General features: G+C 46.1%; 1 protein-coding gene across 5 annotated transcripts in view; it reads left to right on the plus strand.

Annotated features, from left to right (window-relative positions):
* Nucleotides 1–23,762, plus strand: part of SP9 (Sp9 transcription factor) — a 65,417-nt gene extending 41,655 nt beyond the window's left edge. The window contains exons 1-4 of one of the 5 annotated variants that reach the window (XM_075933653.2): nucleotides 13,428–13,691; nucleotides 15,037–15,200; nucleotides 19,181–19,404; nucleotides 21,503–23,762. In XM_075933653.2, coding sequence (XP_075789768.1) covers nucleotides 21,536–22,858 — 1,323 coding nt within the window. In that variant the 5' untranslated portion in view covers nucleotides 13,428–13,691; nucleotides 15,037–15,200; nucleotides 19,181–19,404; nucleotides 21,503–21,535 and the 3' untranslated portion in view covers nucleotides 22,859–23,762. Of the gene's footprint in view, nucleotides 1–13,427; nucleotides 13,692–15,036; nucleotides 15,201–19,180; nucleotides 19,405–20,607; nucleotides 20,766–21,502 lie in introns of those variants that run through there. The other 4 variants (XM_075933654.2, XM_075933656.2, XM_075933657.2 and 1 more) reach the window with 4 other exon arrangements.
* Nucleotides 23,763–24,913: the final 1,151 nt, after the last annotated feature.

A 24,913-nucleotide genomic window follows, 5' to 3' on the forward strand; every position in this document is an offset into this window, starting at 1 on the left:
ACCCAGCTCTTAATTCTAAATAGCTATTTCGAATTTGGCGTTACCCCTCATAGAATGAGGTTTACTAAATTCAAAATAAAGGCTCCACTATTTCAAATTTATTTTGAAATAGCAGTTTGCCTGTGTAGATGCTATTAAAGTTAATTTGAAATAACTGCTGTTATTTCGAATTAACTTTGTAGTGTAGACATACCCCAATAGATTAGCATTAGAGCTGTCAATTGACATACGTTACTGCCTGCAATTAACGCAGTCCAGGATTAATGCATTTAATTTGTTAACATGTTAATCACAAGCGTTAATGCTGCACTGCTCCTTTGAAGTGTCCGGGGAAGTGCTGTATGGAACCTGGGGTCAGCTAGGGACTCCACAGCTGATCCCGGGATCTGGAGAAATGCCGCGTGGAGCTCTGGATCAGCTGAGGAGTCCCCAGATGACCCCAGGCTCCAAAGCTGCTCCTTTGAAACTAAAATACCACCTCCACATGTGTTTCAAAGGGGCAGCTTTGGAGTCTGGGGGCAGCTGGGGATTCCCCAGCTGATCCCGGGCTCTGCACAGTATTTCTGCCATGGGGAGCCCAGAATAAGATGGGAGCCCACAGTTGACCCCAGATTCCGCTGCCGCACAGAGCCCCGGATAGGCTGGGCAGTCCCCAGATGACCCTGGGTTCCATGGCAGTGGCCCCTTTGAAATGCCAGAGGTGACATTTCAAAGGGACAGCTGTGGAGCCCGGAATCAGCTGGGGACTCCCAGCTGATCCAGGACTCCCCTTGGCAGCAGAACCCAGGGTCATCTGGGGACTCCCCAGCTGATCCCGGGTTCTGGGGAAATGCCTTATAGAGCCTGGGATCAGCTGGCGAGTCCCCAGCTGACCCCAGCCTCCATGGCTGCCCCTTTGAAATGCCGCCTTGGGGTTTCAAAGCAGCAGCACCGGAGATCAGCTGGGCACTCCAGCTGATCCTGGGCTCCTAATGTGCTTTCCCTTTGAGGCACCAGAGCAGCATTTCCAAGGAGCAGAACAATGCAGAGCCCAGGATCAGCTGGACACTCCAGCTGATCCTGGACTCCGTGTTGCGCTGCCCCTTTGATGCGCCACTGTGGCGCTTCAAAGGGGCAGCACTGCATGGAGCCCGGGTCAGCTGGGAACTCTAGCTGATCCCGGACTCCATGCAGTGCTGCCCCGTTGAAACACCGTGGCAGCATTTCAAAGGGGTGGTACATTCAATTAATCATGCAATTAATCAGGAATACATTTTTTAATCACTTGACACCCCTAATTAACATGTATGTATATATTTTTGTAATACCTTGGAAGGATGGGGGAGGAAAATCATTTACTGAAAGTTTTATCCTTTCAGTTAGGCAATTAAAAAAAAACCCAACATGCTATGGAAGAAATTGCTATCCTTGATGAAATTTTAACTTAACTAATATCAGTTGTGATTATTTCTGCCAGACAGCAGAAAAGAACGGTTACTTACCTGTAATTGTTGCTCTTCAAGATGTGTTGCTCATGTCCATTCGAAGTAGGTGTGCGCGCCGCATGCACCACGTCTTCCGGAGCGTTTTCCCTAGCGGTACCCGTAGCACCGGCGGGGTGCCCCCTGGAGTGGCGCCGCCATGGCGGGGCATAAGTACCCCTGCCGGCACTGCCCCACCTCAGTTCCTTCTTGCCGGATACTTCGACGAAGGGGAGGTAGGGTGGGAGTCGAATGGACATGAGCAACACATCTCGAAGAACAACAGTTACAGGTAAGTAACCGTTCTTTTCTTCTTCGAGTGGTTGCTCATGTCCATTAGAAGTAGGTGACTACCAAGCTAACCCCACGGAGGAGGGGTCGGAGCAGTCATACCAGCAGAGTCATGAAGAGACGTGAACAATAAACAGATTTATTTGAACAATCCAACACTTATAAGGCACATATTTAGAACAAGGGCAACAGGACATTATTAACCTATTTACAGTACCGACTCGAGGACTGCAGAACCCACACCTGCATCCTCCCTAGCTTGCTGAGATAGCGCGTAGTGCGCTGTAAACGTGTGGAGGGAAGACCACGTGGCCGCCCTGCAAATTTCTGATATTGGTACCTGGGCACCAAAAGCCACCGAGAATGCCTGCGCCCTGGTAGAGTGTGCCTTCACCCTGGGTGGGGGTTTACCAGCCAGTTGATAACACTCTGCTATACATTGCACCACCCATCTTGATAACCTTTGTGTAGAAATAGGCGAACCTTTCCCCTTATCCCCAAACGCAACGAACAATTGTTGGGATTTACGGAAGGGCTTGGTTCGGTCAATACAGAATGCCAGCACTTGCTTAGCATCCAGGGAGTATAGTACGCACTCCTTAGGGGAGGCGTGGGGTTTAGGGAAGAACACCGGTAGATAAATCTCCTGGGATGGTGAAAAGGTGAAACCACCTTCGGGAGGAAGGCCAGATGAGGCAGTAGCCTTACGTTATCGTGCGAAAAAACAAGGTAGGGCGGTTCTATAGTTAGCGCCCTTAGCTCTGATACCCTTCTAGCAGACGTAATGGCTACTATGAAAGCAACCTTCAATGAAAGATGCTTCAATGAACATGTAGCCAATGGCTCGAAAGGAGAGGACATAAGCCTATGTAGGGCCAGGTTGAGGTCCCAGGCAGGGTGCGGATCCCTCACCGAGGAGTACAATTTCTCCAAACCAGTAAGAAAACTTTTAACCACCTAGTTAGAAAAAAAGAGAGGCTCCTGCTGTACTAACATGGAAGGCGGAGAGAGATGCCACATGGACTTTGATAGAAGAAAAGGACAGGCCACTAGATCTGAGTTGAATGAGATAGTTGAGAGTAGTTAGAATAGGGGCCGAGGACGGGTGTACTCCTCTCCGGGACGCCCAAGACGAGAAGCGCCGCCACTTGGCAGCGTACAACCGTCTAGTAGAGGGCTTCCTGCTGCTAAGGAGCACCATCTGTACTTGTCGGGAACATTCCCTTTCTGGTTGGTTCAACCACGGATAAACCAGGCCGTTAGGTGAAGAGACCGGAGATCCGGGTGAACCATTATCCCCCCGTCCCAAGGTTGAGTTAGCAGGTCCCGAACTGGAGGGAGTGCTATAGGGTCTTGGGTCAGCATGTCCACCAGGCTGGGGAACCAGAACTGTCTGGGCCACTTAAAGGCTATGAGTATGATCGAGGACCGAAAAGTTCTCGCTCTGGTCAATACCCTGGAAATTAGGGGAAACAGGGGAAAAGCATAGAGAACGCCCTTTGGCCACGTGGTCGTTAGGGCGTCTCCCCTGGAGAATTTCCCCAGCCCCAGCAGGGAATAGTAGTTCCTGCACTTGGCATTGCATGCCGAGGCAAACAGGTCTAGGTGGGGATAGCCCCACCTGCGGAAAACCTGACTGAGGACAGAGTCCTTGAGCGACCACTCGTGGGCTCCAAAGGATCTGCTCAGTGTGTCTGCTGGCAGGTTTTTGCACCCGGGGAGGTACTCAGCCTGAGGCGTGATATTGTGCGTGACACACAGGTGCCAGAGACGCAGGGCCTCCTTGCAGAGGGGTGGCGAACGCGCCCCACCCTGCTTGTTGAGGTAGAAAACCGCTGCAGTGTTGTCCATACGCACCAGGATCGAGCGGTGGGAGAGCCTCGGCAGGAATGCTTCGCAGGCCCTCCTCACCGCCCGCAATTCCCGGACGTTGATGTGCAGGGTCCATTCGGAAAGAGACCAGAGGCCCTGAGTTCTGTGGCACCCAAGGTGTGCTCCCCATCCCAGGTTGGACGCATCAGTGACCAGCGGGGGATCAGGGTGGCAGACTGGTACGGGACTCTCGAACACGGCGTCAAAACTGGGGCTTGCCCTGATGGGGAGGGCCATGGGGACGATGTCGGCCCCTAGACCCTTGAGGGTGCGCAGCCACCCTGGAACCTCCACCGGAGGCCCGGGAACGGCACCTCCAGAAATCCCCACGGGGGACCTGGGGCTGCACTCTACCCTGCTGCCTATAAGGCAGTTGTCGCCGCTGCATGGCCGGCATATGTATGCCCAAGGACTTCAGAGTTGACCTCGTGTCCTTTAGGGTATGGAGCCTGGAATCAGTGTGCTCCGAGAACAGAGTCTTCCCTTCAAAGGGCAAGTCCTGGACAGTGAGCTGCACATCCGAGGGAATCCCTGAGACGTGGAGCAACGCCCCGCGATGCATAACGACACCAGTCGCCATGGTGCGGGCTGCCGAGTCCACAGTGTCCAATGACGCTTGGAGGGCAGTTCGTGCAATGACTTTACCCTCGGAAGCCATAGTCGCAAACTCTTGGCGGTCCTCCATCGGAAGTCGGTCTCTAAACTTTTCGACAGCCTGCCATGTGTTAAATGCATACCTGCTCAGCATTGCCTGCTGGTTAGCGATGCGGAGCTATAGAGCACCTGTAGCGTAGATCTTACGGTCCAACAGGACCAGCTTCTTAGGCTCCCTTGCCCTTGGAGAAGGCCCGGGCTGGGGAAGCCTTTCTTTTTGGGGCGCAGCCTGCACGACCAAGGATCCCGGGATGGGCTGGGAGTAAAGGAATTCATGCCCCGACTGTGGGACGAAATAACGCCTCTCTACCCCTTTTAGGGTAGGGGTTAAGGTTGCTGGCGTTTGCCACAGGGCATTAGTAATTTTGGAAACAGTTTTATTGAGTGGTAAGGCGAACCGCATAGGGGCGTCCTCCGTGAGGATGTCCACCATCGGATCGGTGTCCTCAATTATGGGCTCCACTGGAGCAGCCAGGTTGGAAGCCATGCGCCGCAGGAGATCCTGGTGTGCTCTGGCATCCATTCATGGTAGACCAGGTGCTGGGTCCGTTAGTGGCTCATCGGGGGAGGATGACAACGACAACTCCTGAAGCAGCACAAGAGCAGTCGTGGCACCCTGCGGGGCCAGTTGGATGGCCTGAGCCTCCGGGGGGCCTGCCTCCGGTGCCGGTGATTGCATCGAAGATCATGTTGCGGCACCCGAAGGAGGGAGGAAGGCGCCCTGGACAGGGACACCGACAGACAGGAACGGTGCCCTGAAGCCTCCGACCCCATATATGGTGGCGGCTGATCCTGCCACTGATGATAGGCCCAGGGGGTCCAAAAAGGCCACTGCGGGTGCGGGGGCCACATCTGCTGGTTGTGGTCCCTCCGGTGTCTGGATCTGGACCTGTGAGTCGAGGATGCTCCCGAGGACCCCGACCATACCGACACCGCGTCCGAGTCCGAAGAGTAATCGGACTCCAGCCAAGGCAGAGCCGACGAGGAGCGTGGTACAAACTTGGCCATCGACTCAGGTTTGCCCACATGAGCACGGCGAGGACGTGCTGTCTGCAGCACCGGGGGACCCAGACCCGGTGCAGCGAATTCTGCTGAGTGCGAAACAGCCAGCTGTGGCACCGGGGTGCCGAGGCCCGGTGCCGGTTGCGTCATCAGTAGCTGCAGCACCGGGGTATCCAGGCCCGGTGCCGTTTGCGACACCACTAGCTGCGGCACCGAGGTGCTGAGGCTCGGTGCTGGTTGCAATGCCAGTATTTGTGGCACCGGGATGCCTAGGCCAGGTGCCGAGTGCGTCGTGTGGAGTTGCGGCACCGGGGTGCCCAGGCCCGGTGCCGGCTGTGTTGCCAGTAGCTGTGGCACCGAGGTGCTCAGGCTCAGTGTCGGTTGCGATGCCAGGTGTTGCGGCACCGGGGTGTCCAGGCCTAGTGTCGGTTGCGACGCCAGCAGATGCGGTACCGGGGTTCCCAGGCCCAATGCCGATTGCATCATCTGGAGTTGCAGCACCGGGGTGCTCAGGCCCGGTGCCGGTTGTGTGGCCAGCAGCTGTGGCACTGTGGTGCTCAGGCTCAGTGCCGGCTGAGTCATGCCCGACTGAAGCGGCACTGGGGTGCCCAGGCCCGGTGCCGGGGTAGACCACTGGGTCGATGCCGGTGCCGATGAAGGCAGGGAGACGGACTCTGACTCCTGGGAGTGACTGGATGCCACATGGCCATGGGGGTACGGCACCGGTACCGCCAAGCAGGGCCCTGGCAAAGTGGTAAGCAGTGACCTGCCATGACTCGAAGCCCCCTGAGACTGACGACTCGGCGTCGTGAAGGGTGCCGCAGTAGCAGTGGGAACCAACCCCACCGGGGGTGGTCCCGACGCATAAGCCACCGTAGCATGCCTACCTGGGCCATGCAGGGACGACGACGGTGCCCGCCGAGCCTCCGACGAGGGCGAGCTCGACCCGTCCGAGTTGACCGACGATGGCGGGGAGGTCATGAGGCTAATTAGGTCCTGCGCCGCTTCAAACGTGTCCGGTATGGATGGACGATGAGAGGGCAGGTGACCAGGACTAACCAGGCCCCCTCGGTGGCGACGGTGCACTGTAGGGGAAACATGCACCGGTGAACTGCCGCTGCGGTGTCCGGCCGAAGTTGGCTTCTTCGACGGAGACCTGCCCCGGGACTTCTTCACCCTCTTAGACGGCGGAGACTGAGACTGGTGCTGGGATCTTGACGTCGATGCCCGGTGCCGGTGTGCGGCCTCGCGCATGGAGGCCGGTGCGCTGCGCACCGCAGGCTGCTCCAGCGGCACCGGTTGAAGTGCCGTCTGCATAAGGAGAAACTTCAGGCATGAAACTCTTTCTTTTCTCGTACGGGGCTTGAAAGACTTGCAGATTTTGCAGGCAATTGCCAGATGAGCCTCACCCAGACACTTAAGGCAGCTGTCGTGTGGGTCGCCCCTGGGCATAAACTTCCCGCAGTCAGCACACACCTTGAAGCCTTGTGGCCCTGGCATTCCTTACCCCCAAGGGGGAAGGAACAAAACACAGAACCTAACTATCTAACTACACAAACTATTTACAATGTGAGAAACGGGAACCATTAACTATCTAAGCCTAAGCAGATAGAGAGAGAGAGATGCTCCAACGACCATCACGGCAGTAAGAAGGAACTGAGGTGGGGCAGCGCTGGCAGGGGTACTTATGGCGGCACCACTCCAGGGGGCACTCCGCCGGCGCTACGGGTACCGCTAGGGAAAACGCTCTGGAAGACGTGGTGCACGCGGCATGTGCACCTACTTCGAATGGACATGAGCAACTACTCAAAGAAGAAACTAAAATATAAAATGTTGCTTTAAACACTAATCTTTCACTCAGGTCCTTAATGGGCTTGATCTTGCGACCTTTACTTATGGGAGCAGTCTAACTGAAATCAATGGGCAGATCAATATCTCTATTATACTGGTGTAAATCTTTAGTATCATCACTTAAGTTAATGAGAATTATTTACATGAGTACGATTTGCATGATCAGCTGCTCAAAGTAATGGACTGAAAGTGTTCCATATGTTATTTAGCAATATATTCTCAAGTCAATAAGTGTAGAAAACCAAAAAAAAAATTAGCATCTATCTAAAAAAAACACACAGTCACACACACACACACACACACCAAGAAAAATAATATGACAACAGTAAGGCTATGTCTAGACTACACTCCTCTTTCAAAAGATGAATGTAAATGAAGCAAATCGAAAGTGAAGTGTGGATTTAAATATCCCATGCTTCATTTGCATATTCCTGTCTGAGCACTTTTTCGAAAAAGGGTTTTTTGATAGTGAAAGCACAGTCTAGATGGGATTCTTTTGGGAAAAAAACCCCTTTTTCAAAAGAACCTGTATTCCTGAAAAAATGAGGAGTACGGGGTCTTTCAAAAAAGGGTTTTTTTCCCCAAAGAACCCCTTCTAGACTGCGCTTTCACTTTTGAAAACCTCTTTTTCGAAAAAGTGCTAGGACATGAATATGCAAATGAAGGGCAGGATATTTAAATCCACGCTTCATTTTCACTTTCGATTTGCTTCATTTACATTCCTCTTTCAAAAGAGGAATGTAGGTTAGACATGCCCTAAATATTAGTTTCCATTCACTAAACCCATGGGGTACATCTAGACTACACGCCTTTTTCGAAAGATACTTTCGAAAAAGCCTCTTTCGAAAAAGAGCATCTAGACTACAACCAGTACTTTCAGAAAAGCAAGCGAGGCAGTCTGGAAGCTCTCTTTCGAAAAAGCACAGTTTGCATTACATAGCACCTTTTTTCAAAAGAGCACTTTTGAAAAAAGGCATTATTCCTCATAAAATTAGGTTTTCCATGGTCAAAAAAACTGCCACATTCTTTTGATTTACTTTTGAAAGACCGCAGCAGCAGTCTAGATACAGGTGAAGTTTTTTTCGAAAAAAGGCCACGTTTTTCACAAAAACCTTGTAGTCTAGACACATCGATGGTGTCCAACCAATTCTGAAGCAGTATAGTGGCTACTGCTATAGCAAACTAGTTACACCCAACTAGCCAAATAGCCACATGTGGCTAATGGCTAGCGTGTTGAACACCGCAGCACTAAATCTAGAGGCTTTGTCTACACTATGGCTTTTGCCAGAAGAGGTAATGCAAATTAAGTGCTGATTAGTGTATTGTTGTGCTTCATTTGCATAATCTATTCTGAGCCGTTTTTGTGCAAGGGATTTTTGCACGAAAACAAGTAGTATGGACGTTTCCTTTTTGTGCAAGATCTGAGGGATAAGGATCTTGCGCAAAACGGGGAGGTTGCGCAAAATGTCCACTTCCACATTGCTTGTTTTTGAGCAAAAACCCTTCGCCCAAAAATGGTTCGGAATGGAATATGCAAATGAAGCACAACAATATGCTAATCAGCACTTCATTTGCATTACCTCTTCTAGCAAAAACTGATAGTGTAGACATAGCCTAAGACTGCTATACGTGGCTTACATTCCCTTAGTTTTTTCTAAGACATAAGTTCTTAAACTTGAGGTTATAACATTAAAAGTCATGCCGCTGTTTTTGGATGCCATGCCATTTGCAACAAAATTACATTTAAAAAGTTACTAGTGTTTCCTAGTACAAAGAGTCTCTCCTGAATGTAAATAGTGGCATTGTTGGATGTGTATCTTTAAGAAAAGTACAGCCCTTGAAATTTGCAACATATATGAATAAATTAAATGTTTGCTACATTAAAATGGACTTTCAGTGACTGTAAGTTTGTAGAAAAAGAATGTAAATGTGACATATAATATGGTATAATCTAATATAATACAAGAATGTGTAATCTTGCATAATTTACACTTAATGCCTCAGTTTCCTCATCTATAAAATGGAGATGATAATGTTTCAGGGAAATATTGTGAGAGGTGTGTAAAATATGCTTTGAGATTTTTCAGAAAGCAGCTGCTATAAAAGGGCAATTAATTATTATGACAATAAAATTAATTATTAGGAATTTAAACAAAAACTGATAATATTGTCATTCTAGTGTTTGTGTGGCAAGTAATAATGCAGTTGTGGTGATCACTTCACTGCACATGTTATTTTTTTATTATGAGTATATGAGTATATTTTTCAATATATTAGGTGCACTCATTCTGTTTTACAACACTTGGTATTCACTGTTACCAAATTGTTTCTGTTTACAGCTACATTGAGCTCAAGAGTTCAACAGAAATATATTAAATGATGGAACCTGTGATTGCTAGCTACTTCTCTCCCTAAAGCATGGGTGAGGGAACCTTTTATGGGTTTCGGACTGCTGACCCACAGAAAAATCAGTCAGGGGCCACACACAAATGGGAAAAAAAACCCTCACTGATGAGTCCCCTGACCTCTGAGAAGAAAGACACTCCTTACATTCCCCTCATACTCCACAGCCTAATGGGGCCCAGACTAGTATATTTTGTGTGCTCCAGCTTGGCAGGGTTGGGAGGGGGTCTGGAGCGCCAGCACGGGATGCCCACTGCTGGGAGGATGGAACCCTGAGCCTCAGGGGCTGGATCCAGGCAAGCCAGGGGCCTCATCCGTCCCCCAGGCCTGAGATTTCCCTCCCCTGCCCTAAAGCATTCTTCTTCATTTTTTGGCACTCCAGTATTGAAGACTCTTAGGTCTGGTCCACCCTACAGAAGGTCAAAATAAGATACACAACTCCAGCTATGTTAATTACATAGCTGAAGTCAACATATCTTAAACCACATTTCCACACGTCCACACAGCGGGAGGCCAACAGGAGCAAATGTTCCCATCAACTTCCCTTACTCCTCACAAAATGAAGAGTACTAGACACCAGCCAGTGCGGCCCTCAGCGTTTGATTTATGTTTCATACTTGACCCACTAAATCAAACACCAGAAGATAGACCTGTGGAGCATTGATCTTCTGCATAGTGTAAATGTGGCCTTATGGGAAACCATGGGTCTGACTGTTAGGCCTTCCTTTTAGTTTTATTTTGTTTTGTTAAATAATTGGAACCTTGAGACTTTTTTAGCTTCCTCCTGCCAGCATAGCTGATCTGGTCTGAAGTACTTTATCTTCTATCAACTGAATAGTTTTTAATTCCCTCCTTATTGGTATTTGTTCCTTTGAAAGGAAAAAAAAATACATGTTTTATAAAGATCAAATTGGCCTTATCAAACAAAACATCACCAGATTTGTGAGTGACTCCTGATAGCAGGAGACATCAACACTGGCCTCACCAATAAAAGTCACTGCAGTTAATGGAAGATGTTATGGAAGAATTCTGGCAATATTTTGTCCCCAAAGAGTTAAAAAAAATAACGAAAAAATATATTCAGTTGCTATGGCAACTGTGGTTTGAAAAATATTGTAACAAAAGGGGAGCCACATATCAAACTACAAAGCTGGTAATTTGACTGGATTTCCTTAAAAAGTAACTAATTTTGAGGGATTTTCCCCCCTCCTTATCTAGTCATACTTGGTGTGTGACTGTGTGTGAGAGAGAGAGAGAGAGTAAGGAAGGGAGATCAGTTGCAAATACTTTTCATTTGTAGAGGTTCACTTTCAGAGTTTGGAAGCCCCGGTATGAAACCCTTTTCCTATGTCTCATAAGTTTCTATACATACTAGCTTGGCGTAATGTCTAGGTTTATACGATTAGTTTTTAACACACATACACAAACAACTTGAAACGTGTAAACGGGGAGAGTGGTATTCCTAGTCTACACTGGCCCACTGAAAACTGAAGATGTTATTACTTTCCAGGAGATCCTAATTAATTTGCAAACGTTGTATCTAATTAATAAAACGGTTTTACTTTTGAGTAAACTGAAGAACAAACTTGTGAGATAAATGTGGTTCCCGAACTATCACAGTGCTCGCGTGAATTGAGCGTTAGTACTAAACAAAATGTGATCGCGTGCTTTTTCCATACCGTCACTGTATTTAACAACTGACGACTTTTTAAAGTCCTCTCTCTCCCTTGCAAACGTTGTTGGTGTCTACTCTTGTCATCCTCCCCTTGCCCATTTTGAAGAGCGTATTAATCACCTGATTGTAAATTTTAGTGTAGGCACTAAACAAATATTTGGCCGAGACATTGCTCTTAGATTGCAGCCTAGAGATACCAGATTATACTGGTGTTCTCTTCACACTAGAATTTATAATCGTGTTAGTTAAAACGTTTTAGTCAATCCCGTTGAAAGAGTTCAATTCAAGAATAGACTGTTGAGCACAGTAAATAGGAGTACGCTCCAGGCGGACTAAAAGCAGTGGAATCTAACGTGTCATTTAAAGACCCAATGTTTCCATCTAAGAAATTATAAGACATCAGATGTTTACATCATCTATAATGTTATTCTCAACCTCGGTTATGTAGCCCGGGGTCAAAGACAACTCTTCTTCAGGCTAGTTCAGGCGGAGACAAGTTACACATAACCACAAAAAAGGACAATGACGTTTCACAGAAATAGTTCCATACAGGAGGAGTAGCTGTTTCATGCTATCCGCTATGAATATGTAACAACAAAAGGGCAACAACACCGTGTAACAACAAAAGGGCAAATCTTAGCATCCTTATCCAAGTAAAACTCCCATTGTCTTCAGTGGGGACTTCACCTGGGTAAAGACTTCAGGATTCCACTCCCACTAATAAAGTAGGAGCGCTAGACACGATATCTCCTCCTGTCCATTCCGCGAGCCTTGTTTTCTTTCATGTTTTTCAGGTGAAAACCAGCTAGTTTCTACGTGACTTCCTAACTCAAGATCATCTTGCAGTTTAGGATCGACTGACACACTACGATGTAATCAAGTGTCAGAATTTGGAAACTGAGTGTGCAAAGGGTGGGGGTTTTCAAAAGCGCCTTACTAATGTAAGAGCGTAGGTCTCACTAAAAAGTCCTTAGAACTCATGCTCCTAAATCACTTAGAGGTTTGGGAAATTCCACTCAAAGTGGAACCCACTGACCCCATTTGTCTTATGCTACCGAATGTTCTCTGGATTAAGTTCGAAATTGCTAGTGAGGAGACGTTTATGTAAATGACCTGAAAGAAGGAATGCACTGATTGTGAACAGAGAGAAGTTAATTTTGTTTCCTTTGAAAACATTATAAAGAGTTGACAATCAGCATTCGTGCCTCAGTTCTGCTCTTAAAAAGTGCTAGTCCTCTATCAATACTATCTCCGTCAAGTTTGCAGCTGTAGTGGGAAATTCTTCCGTTCACCGCTTATCAAAAAGCATATAAAAAAGATGATTTCCTAGATGGTCCCGGACCGAGTTCAGCTGTGTAGAGAACCGAAACTGTTAGCGAACGCCTAAAAGCCCAGACATGTTCAATATCTGGTGTAGCTGTAAATTATCACCTTTTCCAGGTCAGAAAGGCCAAAATAATTTCCAGCTCTATTTTTCTAAAAGCCATTTTCATTTAATCTGTCCTTTACAAATGGTAAATTTAATGAGAATTTCAGGCATAACTCAGACTAAAATGTGTTTTAAAAAGCTCAGTGTATATTCAAATGTATTTCTGTAAGCAACAACCTGCCACTATTGAAACAGTTCTTGAGTACTGTTGAAATAATAGGTGTATTCGCAAAGGAAACCTGCTTTCTTTTAAAGTGACTGTATGCATTATTTCAGCTTCTTCTGATAATAGCACATTTAATGCCTGGGCAAGATGCAATCAATCTTTTGTGTTGGAAGAAAGTGTTGTATTGCACCCGTATGCTTATACTCACCTAGCTGTTTCGATCTGTTAAGCAACCAGAAAGTTCAGCTGGGCTGCTGCTTGGCCTCTGTAGCTTTTTTCTTTTTCCTTTCCTCCTTCTCTACCCCTCCCCTTCCCACCCTTCCCCCCATACAGAGACATTGAATTAGATTGAAGTGAATAGTTGACGTCCTCTGTAATTATACACACATTGAACTCTTTACAGTTGACTTAAGTTACTTTGAGTTGAATTGGTGTGGCCCTCCATATTGATTAAAAGCAGCATCTATTTACCTAAACAATAAATGTGGAGATTAGTAAAAGTTCACTTGATCACAATAAGAAGGCTGATCATTACAGGGCAATGCAACCCAGATGTAATATAACTACCTCAAGCAACATTTTATGAAGGCATAGGCTGTTTTTTCCGCAAGAGAGTGTTCAGGTCTGGGTTTAGGCTTAAGAAAAGCACCTTAAGCAGCTGCAGTTTTTGCGCAGAGAAAGTAAGTGAACGCCGGGGCCTGTCCTGAGAAGCTGGCACAGTAACTCTCCCCGGAGAAGTGTCCTGTACAAAGTTTTAGAGGAAAAGGAAGGGGAAAAGATATTAAAGCCAAATAATTAAATGGACGGTGTGTGGAAAGCCTTTGAAGGGGGCCTCTATGTCTTTTATTCTTCTTTCACGTCTCCTCCAGAAGAAAGAACAATTTTAAGGTAAGCAGGACACGCTGCTACTACTTCTGTGTGTTAAGCTCTTGATGGTGTAGGCTCTATAAGAAAGGGAAGAACCGGGTTTGCTATATGTTAGACTCAGTAGAAACACTCCCTCTCATTATAGGATCTCCTATAGAGAAGGACAGTTCGTGTCGTTCCATTGACTACTGCTCGGTTTACATGGTAGAGGATGCATTTTATTAATCCTTTTTTAACCAGTAAGCCAGCTGATAACTAGATGGGCTAGTGTCTCAGAGGAATAACTTGGAAAAACAGATTTTAAAGTAATGGTATCCAGTCCCTGTTTTTTTAAAGGCGCATATCTCTTGATGGGATTTGACGTCCTGTTTCTTTGTACCGGTGCTGTTGTACTTCCTTCTCATCAAATGATGTGATAAAGGTTTACTTTTGACAAGATCTGAGGGGATTGCTTAGAGATTAGTATGTAGAAAGCAACAGACCAGACGGTAACTGACATATGACAAATTAATACTTAGAATCTCGTGCTAGTTTAACATCGTCACTCGTGTGATATGTTAGATTAAAATGTCTAGCCGAAAGGCACATACACTGCAATTGCAAATCTTGTGCCCACTTTCATTACCAAATATTCCCACCAATTTCACTATTCCCACCGGGAATCACTTGGGATATTTTAAAGACAAGCTTAGGCGGTTTGTGTGAGGTTTTATTTTTCTTCGCAGTGTTTGAAATTCAGAACACTCCATTCAGAGAAATGCAAAAACAATCCATCCAATCATGCTCTGATTAGAATAGAAACATGTACCCTTGCCTTGAGTTCAGAAACTGATTCGGCTTAGTTCCAAGGCAAGGAGAATGGAGGGACTATCGACCTGAATGTAGACAAATCTAACCAGAAGTGTGTTGGCAAGTGTGAAGTGCGTTAGTCCTTTCCCTCAGCCCCCTGTCTTCCAGGCTGTCAGAGACTGGAAAGAATTTCCTTGTCGTGAGAAGTTCAATGTGTCTTGAAAGAAAACAACTGCAAACAGACCCAGGACTATGGGGGGAGGGAAGGTGGCTGCCTTTAATCGCCGCAGATATTTTGCCATTTCTTCCTTTTAGGTTAGCTGGAATCCGTAGCCGTCGTAGGGAACGCTGTGGTATTGCCCTTCCTTCGTCAGATTGGGTCTCGGCTCCCTTGGCCGTTTTAGTACTTCAGGGGCTAATGAGTTTGCGTCCCCGCTGTAATTAAGGCTACAAAGCTACCCAAACACTTCGTTAAACAAACACGTAACCCAGTGCTTGTCTCGCTGCATTGCCTCTACACCGCAGACTAGGGGTTGCTTAGGAAGCCGTCAGGAATCTCTTTGTTTCCTTCTTTCAGGTACAAGGTGAATTAATCCGTTTGGAGCCCAGCAAATCTTCCCTCCTCTTCCCCCCCCCCCCCCCGAATTCTTCTAGCCTACGTCTCTTTTACAATAAAGAGAGAGAGACAGGCAGAGCTGGAATACCACTCAAGACGAAAGAATTGAGCCTGTTCCTTACCATGTAAGTTTTCTAAATAAATAGCTTTTGTTGTTTAAAGCTGTGATGGATGGACTCACAGGGCCAGGTTGGTCTCTGGAACAGTACAATGGATGCAAGAAGGTTTTTTCCTTCGCCATATAAATCATTCACATTGTTTAAGGTACATTGATCAATCTAATGGCTTGTAATAGGCTCCTAATTGCCACTAAGAAAGTACTGCAAGCTTGCATTTGAACGTGAAATGGTTCATGATCTGAGCTGAAATTCACCTTAAGCTTGAGATCCAATAATTATAGCACACATAGGAGCACAATGAACGGCTCTCCGTCTTTCCTAGTGGTAAGACAAGGCGAAGGCAGAAGAGGAGAACATAGATATGAGAGTGTATTTTTCCTCATCGAAATCAGCAATTCATTAATGGGCAAAGCCTGCCGAAGGATTTATTGGTCATTGTGGAACGAAGAGCACTTAGTAACGTCAGTCATCTTGCTTATTACATTCCCATATACCCATACCTATAGATAGTTTTCTGAGTCACAAACCAACATACTGAGTCATACCTTGTCATATATGTTAATAAACTAAGGCAATATCAGAAGTGCTGTACGTGAAAAGATCAGAAATTTTAAAAATCTTCCCTTTTCAGAGGCGTACGGTTTGAGCAAACATGTCTAATGTCGCCTTTAACTTCCGCTGTGCAAATGCTCACCTCTAATAAGCACCGATAAAGGAAGGCATGGAAGTTAAGAAATCTAAAATTAATGATAACGCTGGTATTTTGGCTTGTATATGTAGAACGCAACACTAATAGACGTGGCCAGTGTTTCTCCTTAAATGCTACCAAATTGCGAAAGTCATCAGAACTTCTTTAACCGACGTATATGCACAAAGTAGCTCTATGCTCTGTACATATGGGTACAGTAATTTGCTAATTCAATTCTCTTTATTTAGAAACACGTTAATACAGAAAGACCGCTAGCATTGGCTGAGTTTCAAACCTGCTCCATTTTGATCTTGTCATGTCTAAGCTATATACCATAACAGTATTGTAAGGAATGTGAACTAAGACGATAAAATCCTCATAAAATGTTCCTGAGCCCTTTCTATCGATGCAGTAAATAAATCTATGAAGCTTGTTGAATAATCTTCCAATAATTGTGGTAATTAAAATAATCATACAGTCTACAGTCACCTTCTTTCCTTTGACACTGCAGTCTTCCCTTTAATTGTTACCATATCTTCATTTAAGATAAACAGAACAAGAGAGGGTTTAAAATATCTGGTCCAAATCTAGCGGGAAAAAAAATTTTATAAGCAAATGTTTGGAAAGCACTTGAAGGATTTTTTCAATGAATCCTGCAGACTTCACAACTGTAGAGTGTATGTGTGTCTCTGTTGCCTCCAACTAGTGGCAACTTAAAAACAGAGAAAAGATTAAAGCTTCGTCCATATTTGGGGCTCTATTTGTATAGGTAAGCATGGGAGTGGGAGGGAGTTATGTAACAAATATAACATGAAAGCTGAAGTACAAACTGTTGGAGAGTTCCATAATTTACACTTAATTTCCATGATCTATTTGATCCTTGTACTCATTCCCTTTTTGTGAACTACAAAAGATTTTCTTCTAATCAAAAGCTGCACTTCATCTTTGCCCACAAATGGAAAACTCTCTGCAGAGGAAATAATTCAGGGGACTCAACAGGCCCCATGGGCTGTATTTTAGCGCACTCCTCCCTCCCTTAATATCTACTCTGTGCATAGAATAGTGGGGAAGCCTTGTCTTAACTTAGGTTATTATTTTATCACCTGGTCCTCCTCTGCTCTGAGCTGATAATCAATGGTGGAGTCCGTATCGTGTAAATGAAAAGCATAATTGAGAGCAAGAGAGATGTTCATATGGAAACCCTGATGCTAAAAAATGGGAGGATGCAATTATTTGTACAAGCGATGGGCATTTTGCGGGTTTCCCCTTCACGTTTCTTCTGTTTGACAGAGAATCTGATTGCTTCTCTTGAACTTAGAAAGGTTTACACCTCCATCCCTCCCTCCTCCTCAACATCCATGTGTAAATTCCATGTCCGTCCTAGGATTCCCGAGAAATTGTTCAGCAACCTAACATTTAACTGCTGCTACATCGATTTATTTGGAAAATATTTGGCAGATCTTTCCTAGAGCCCTGTTTAAACAGAATAATCATTTCATCTAACGCTTTTGGATGTGAACCCAAGACCCTTCCAATCAGTTTTAATGAACGAATTGTTTCCCAGCTTTACCTCCTGAAGACAGCAACTTTAGTAGTTACACAGATCAAAAGATCCATGTTAAAGGGAAGGTGGGAAACAATATTTGTTCAAAGGAAGTGAACTGTTTCATTTAATTAGACCATTCTTCTTTATTAGTACTCATACTGAGACTTAAAAAAAGATTTATGTTGATTTTGTCAGTGTGTTTATGATGTAAATATATTCCGAGATGAAAACGTCACGGATCAATTGTAAAGGACCCGGATACATAATTTTAAAAAATCAGTTTCAGTTTATATGAGGTTCTCACCCCACTTTCGCTTCTTAGTCAGATTTGTTTATGCAGAATCGACATTTAATAGTGCTAATTGCACTCCAGTTAAATTGCCCTGATTGCAGAAAGGGAAGCAATTTTCGTGCTCTCTGTCTGGGTTTGGAAGAAATTGTTTTATATTCACCTCTTTATAAAGAAGTGGAGATAAGGCACCGAGCCTTTGCACAAATTGCACTTATGGGCTGACTGGCAGCATTCAGGCGCTATAATAGAGCATTATTTGGCCGTTTTGAATAATGTAAAGCGTTTGCTGAAAGCTATTCTCCTGGAAATTGCTCTAACTTTTAAAAGGGTGGTGATTCACTCCAAACCAGGCCTTTGTTACATTGTCATTATCCCCCAAAATGTTTTAACAGTCAGCTCAACATTTTAGCATAACACATTGATCTTTGTTTAAAAACTAGATTTTTGGCTGCATGAAAAAAATCTGTCAGAAAATTCTTGACCCCCTAAAGGTTTTAGGAGAGTTTCCTATTTCAGTACCATTCGTTTGTTGCTTTAAATGCGTGCTTTCTTTTAGTAGATTTCAGTTACATATATTAATACATTTTTATAAGTAACACCCCTTCGCATGTGTTTAAAAACAGGAAAAAATCTGGTGGATTTGCAAAACCTAAAATATGACAAGACCAATACTATGTAGGTGTCTTTACCCTGTGGGTTAAATGGCTGGGTTTTGAACATCACAATTTCTAACTGCCTTTGCAGATTATTTTATTCATTACTTTGTCAGCTTTCCTTAAAGAGGGGGGAGCCTCAACAGTTCTCCTCCCTGTGCTGCCCCGGGGTTGGTCAGAAACGCCTCGCTGCCACTGAACAATCACCCCTATTAGTAAATCAACCGCAGATCCTCTAAACAAACAGGAGCGCTGGCTTCCTCCTGTACGAAAGAGTCACCTGTTGGGTGATTGCTCCCGGGTGCCCCTGTCGGACTCCTAGTCTTTCCTATGCTCCGTGGTTCCCGCCCCTCCCCAATCGCTTTTCAATAGCCTCCACCCGAGGAGCACTACAGCCCCTCGGGTAAAACTGCAGTTTATGATCTGCTCCAGGCAAACCTCTTGGAGAAAGCAATTGTAATTCACTCGCTGGCCCCCTGTGTTCAGCCTAAATCAATGTGCAAAGGATTAGAGACAGAAGAATATTTCTTCTGACTTCCACAATTTTAAATATCCACAGCGACAAAAAGGCTAACGCCCTTTGAAAATAGCCTTAGCATGTTTAAATGAAAGAATCTGCACTGACATTCCTACCCATTGTGGTATAGTTACTGCAGACTGGGTCATGCTTCAGTGTACAACAGCGTGCTAGTCATGTCTCGTTGGAACATTTAAAATGAAATACAAAAAAAGCCAAAAAAAAAAAAAAAACCTTGATCCATGGTTTGCTCCCCCTCGTCCTTTAACAATGTGTATTTTTGCATCTAGTGCTGGCTTTGTTGGATCACTGAAGCGGATTTAAAGAAAATATTTACTGCAATCCAGAACAAGTAGCTAGGGCTGCCTGAATGCACGCGGATTCCTGGTTCAGAACTGTAACTAGCTGCACCGGGAAGAGAGAGAGAGAGAGGAAAACGTAATCTCAGAGCTCCAAATACAATCGCAATATTAAAAAAGTTGTCCGTCTAGTGATCTTTCGCGACATAGTGCGGGTAAGTTCATGAAATTACTTAAGAAGCTTCTAATAATTACAAAGGGACTAGCCTGAAATACATTTAGGAGCCAAGGTTTGGACTTACATTTCGCACATGCAGAGAGCAGGTAAAGTCTCTGTCGCTCACTGGGCGTGCGGAGTGTGAACAGTGCAGAGGCCGCAAGCGAGTGCTGGGGAGGCTTATTCCAGCGGTGCCGAAGCACTGCGAAGAGGAAGCACGCCGTTAGCAGCACAGCGTTCGTGGCTTTCTATAAGGCTCGGAAAACGTGCTGTAGGTTGTAAACTTGGCATACAAAGTCTTTAACCCGGGATTGTTTAAATATAATCCTTCTTCTCCACCAAAAATATCGCTCCTTGGGCTCTTTTGGCAGTTATGAGAATGAGAAAAAGAAAAATAGTTAGGTGTCGGCTTAATATTCTGTTCTGGGGAGCTATGCAATTAAAAAGCCTCTTCATGGTTTTCCCCCAAAGAAACTAGCAAATGTATTATTCGTCTACATGTCGACTCACTCTGTATTTTGACAAATACAGAGCAATATAAACTTTGGAATGTGGTTACTGAACACTCAAATTCCTTTTTATAATCACTTCTGGGCATACACGATGTGCACTCTTTGTGGCTCAGCTGCCCAATTTGCCTGATGGCCCAAATTCTAAACTGGCAATGAAAAGGGGGCTGTTGTGCAAATAAACTCTAATTTTAACAAGAAACAAAAATACATATTTCCTGGATCCGGCTGGCATATTGGATTGGGTAAGTAAGTGTGGAGTGTGTTTAATATATTGTATGTAGCCATGCGGTTTAATAATTTTAAAGCTGATAAAATTCAAAGTAAATGCTGACATCCAGCGCCTGCCCTTTGTGGCTTCCCCTCGTTTCCCTGCAACTCGTTAGTTAAGGAGGAAATGTCATCCCTAACTTTGAATTTCCTGGCCTTTGTTGGTTTGTGTCTCAACCTTAAGGATATTTAAATTCAGGGGTTTTAAAAAAGTTAATTACAGTATAATTTTTTTTAGTCCAAAGCACTGAGTTTTATCCCTGTGCCTTTGACTGGCACGCGCCCTGAGCCCTGGTTCTTGCACCTCCAAGTGTCTGATTGGCTGAAGGGCAGCTCCTGCCTGCTCTTTCTGCGCCCTCATTGGGTGAGAGACCCAGCCAGCGGTACTTCAAAGCAGGCGCTCCGCACACTTAGGCTGAGTTTAGCCCTCCAGAGCCAGGAGTGTACTTAGTGCAACTGGAGTAAAGCGGGGAGCTAGGAGGAATCTGAGCAAACTCCCCAGGCTGAGCGCAAGGCAGAGCGCCCCATTCGATTCCATCACCCAGGCAAGGGACGTGCTATGGCTACGTCGATACTTGGGGTAAGTCAGACACAAACGGCACGTTTTTGGTTGTGGTTTCTCGGGTGCAGTTTTGTTACTGAGGAAAAACTTGCTGCTGCTGCTGTTGTATTGCAGTTTCTCGTTACATAAATGACTATGTGCTGCAATTGAACGGTAAACTCGATTAATGTTTCCGGGGCTGATTTCCAATGGTACCATTCACATGAAGACGGTTTTAATATCAAGTTTATTTTGTTTGGAAATAAGCTCTTTTTTTTTAACTCAAGGAAGGTTATGCCATATTGAATGCATTTTCTCGAGCCAGTGTGGTGGTTATACTGCTACACGGCTTTGGTGCAAGCAAGTGTGTTTGTGTTGGCTCATTATGTAAGCTCCAACCCTTGTGGCTTTAGAGCTCACTATTTTCGTTTCACTGGGGATTTTTGCCTTTTCAACTGCACGTTGAAAGAGGAAAGCGTTGTCATAAAGGGTCTCAGACCGCCACAAAACTCTTAAGAAATTCGTGTCATTTTACACCATAATTACCGGTCGACCCCATTATGATTACAGAGTATACCATTTAATTTAAATCCGTTTATATGTCCCTGAAAACTAGATATTGCTTCAAGCAGGACAGGGTGACGTTTCCTCCTAAACGAAAGGCTACTTTTGCAGGGTGACTTTCGGGCAGAGTATTTAGTCACGTTGCTGTGCTTCGTGTGCATCTCCCTTGAGCTTTTTTCAAGGCTCACTGGCTTGCTTTGTCTCTCTCTTAGGAAGAGCCAAGATTTGGAACAACTCCCCTGGCCATGCTGGCTGCGACCTGCAATAAGATCGGGAACACCAGCCCTCTGACCACTTTACCCGAGTCTAGCGCCTTCGCCAAAGGAGGCTTTCACCCTTGGAAACGCTCCACCTCCAGCTGTAACCTGGGCTCCAGTCTCTCGGGCTTCACGGTGGCCACTAGCAGAGGCTCCAGCGGACTGGCCAGCGGCACCGGCACCGCCAATAGTGCCTTCTGCCTGGCCTCCACCTCGCCCACCTCCTCGGCCTTCAGCAGCGACTATAGCGGCCTCTTCTCCAACTCGGCGGCGGCGGCGGGCGTGTCCCCGCAGGAGCCCGGCGGCCAGTCGGCCTTCATCTCCAAAGTACACAGCTCTGCGGCCGAGAGCCTGTACCCGCGGGTGGGCATGGCGCACCCCTACGAATCCTGGTACAAGTCGGGCTTCCATTCCACCCTGGCCGCAGGCGAAGTGGCCAACGGGGCAGCCTCTTCATGGTGGGACGTGCACACCAACCCGGGCTCCTGGCTGGAGGTGCAGAACCCCGCTGGGGGGCTCCAGAGCTCGCTGCACTCGGGCGCCCCCCAGGCCTCGCTACATTCCCAGCTGGGCACCTACAACCCCGACTTCAGCTCGCTCACCCACTCCGCCTTCAGCTCCACTGGCCTGGGCTCCACGGCAGCCTCGCATCTGCTCTCCACCAGCCAGCACTTGCTGACCCAGGAGGGCTTCAAGCCCGTGCTGCCCTCCTACACAGACTCCAGCGCCGCGGTGGCTGCAGCCAGCGCCATGATCACTGGCGCCGCGGCCGCCGCGGCCGGGGGAGGCTCAGCCCGCTCCGCCCGCAGGTACTCGGGCCGGGCCACCTGCGACTGCCCCAACTGCCAGGAGGCTGAGAGGCTGGGGCCGGCCGGGGCCAGCCTGCGGCGCAAGGGGCTGCACAGCTGCCACATCCCAGGCTGCGGCAAGGTCTACGGCAAGACCTCGCACCTGAAGGCGCATCTGCGCTGGCACACGGGCGAGCGGCCCTTCGTCTGCAACTGGCTCTTCTGCGGCAAGCGCTTCACGCGCTCGGACGAGCTGCAGCGGCACCTGCGGACTCACACGGGCGAGAAGCGCTTCGCTTGCCCCGTGTGCAACAAGCGCTTCATGCGCAGCGACCACCTGAGCAAACACATTAAAACGCACAACGGGGGTGGCGGGGGCAAAAAGGGCAGCGATAGCGACACGGACGCCAGCAACCTGGAGACCCCCCGCTCCGAGTCCCCCGACCTCATCCTGCACGAGGGTGTGACCGCTGCCCGGGGAGGCGGCGGCAAGGAATCCACCGCGGGTCCAAACGACTCGTAGGGAGCCCGGACTGAACAGCCGCCCTCTTCCCCTGCACAGCTCAGGCCGGGGAAAGGCAAAGGAGCCGCCCCCCAAACTGCGCTCAGACTGCAGGAGAGACCGGACTAAAGCGCAGGGGCCAGGGCCAAGCTCCAGAGACCCAGCCCAATCCCTCAGCCCTGCAGGACACTGACACTGACTCAGCTTCCTGGTGCAGAGCAATAGCCAGACCCCAGCCCGCACAGACTGAGCCGTGCGAAACCAAGGGGACCTAACACCGGCTTTGGTGTGGATTACTTGTCTCTAGCTACAGCAGGTCCTGCCTGACGAAAGCTAGGTACAATGACATTTTTTTTAAAAAAAGGAAAGCATCCTAAAAGAGGTTTAAGGTGAGAAATTAAAGTGGAAGTCTGAGACAGTTCCTCTGTATTTCATAAACATCTGTATAAATAGGGTTAAAAAGATTGTGTTATTTTTCTTGTAAGCGTTGATTCTGATAAGGGGTTTATTTTTGTCTCTTTTGTCTTTTTTTGTGCATTCCTGAAATTCAGGAAGTTTATTTTTTTTTAAATTTCTGATGCACTTTGTGGAAGTCAGTATATATGTAAAAGCTATTTAAAATGTTGAGTTAACATTTCACTCAAACACACGTAAGTTAAGGTCATTTAAAGAAATTAAATGCGTTTATCTGTATGAAAATCTTGACTTAATATTTTCATTTTGGTATTATTAAAGGACTCTGAACAATACTCTTACGGTTTTTGTTCTTTTCCCCCTCAGCCCTTGTATGGGGCAGCTTTTACTGCAAACCTTCTTGGTTTCTCTTCCTATCTTAGTACAGTAATAATACAAGTGAATGGAATTTAAAAACAACAAATGCATTTGATGTCAGGGATCCAATTTAATAAAATATCTTAAGGTAAATTTCAATCGGGTTATGTTCTATTACTGTTTCTTCATTCAAATCCTCCTCCCCCCGTCCCCGCTCCTCGAGATCTGACCCAAAATAAAAGAAGGTTTAAAACCTACCCAAATTTGGAAACGTATTTCATAAAATACCCCCAAATAGATTTAAAACAAACCGCAAAGAAACTGATAGAAATGTAAGAAACTGTTTTTAAAACGTCTTTGGCCCCACCAGGCTTCCCAGGTTGGGAGATAATCTCAGGGGAACAAACCGCTAGAGTCAATACTCCGGAAAAGACATTTCATGCCTAAATGAAAATCTTGTTAAATGTTATTAATTTTGACTTAGAGCACATAGCAGCCCCCTGTGCCTTGTATTCCCTTATTAGGGATTCATGTCTTATCAAATATCTAATTAATCTCCTAGACATCATTTGTTCTGACCAACTTTATCTCAGCTGGTCCACGGGGACAACTCCGAATATTCTCGGTGACAAAGCTCCCTTGAAGATCCTTTTAATTGTCTAAATTAACTGCACCAAATTTGCATGTCAAACGGTAAAGGGCAACCTGAGATAAAATGTAAACGTTTTAAAAGCCCCAAACTAAGCACTTGATTTGATAACTAGGCTTTTTAATGTTATGGAAGACAACTGCTCCTTTCCTTTTCAAAGACAGTTGATCTATGCAAATAGTGAATTGGAAATGCTTATGTCCCCATGCAGTCAAATGGTCCTTGCATGTTATTTGAATATCAGTGGCTCTGCTATTGAAAAGGTTCAAGGATGCTCTCTGACTTCTTTGTGATTACTCAGTGCAGCGTCTTATTCTGAAGAAAAAAAACCTCAGGAATAATTAAAGGCTGGGCTAAGGCCTGGGAACACATTTGGGACAGGAATCTCATTTAGACAGGCTCTTTCAAAATAAGGCACAGTTAAATTGACCAGAAGGCAATTATTGAAATGAAAATTATTTTCACTCCCTTTGTCTCCTGACCACCAACTTAACAGCCACAGTGTTTTTTTGGGGGGGGGAGGGGAAGAAAGAAAATGATTAAATGAGATAATTACGCTATTTAAAGAGAAGTTGAATTTAGTGCGAAGAGGAGGAACAACATTTTAAGTCAATACAAGCCAGTTCTGCAATTGAATGCAATTAAAACCAGAAAAA

This window comes from Pelodiscus sinensis, chromosome 7 (assembly GCF_052426305.1).
Source record: "Pelodiscus sinensis isolate ZL-2025 chromosome 7, ASM5242630v1, whole genome shotgun sequence".
NCBI classification, from domain to species: Eukaryota; Metazoa; Chordata; order Testudines; family Trionychidae; genus Pelodiscus; species Pelodiscus sinensis.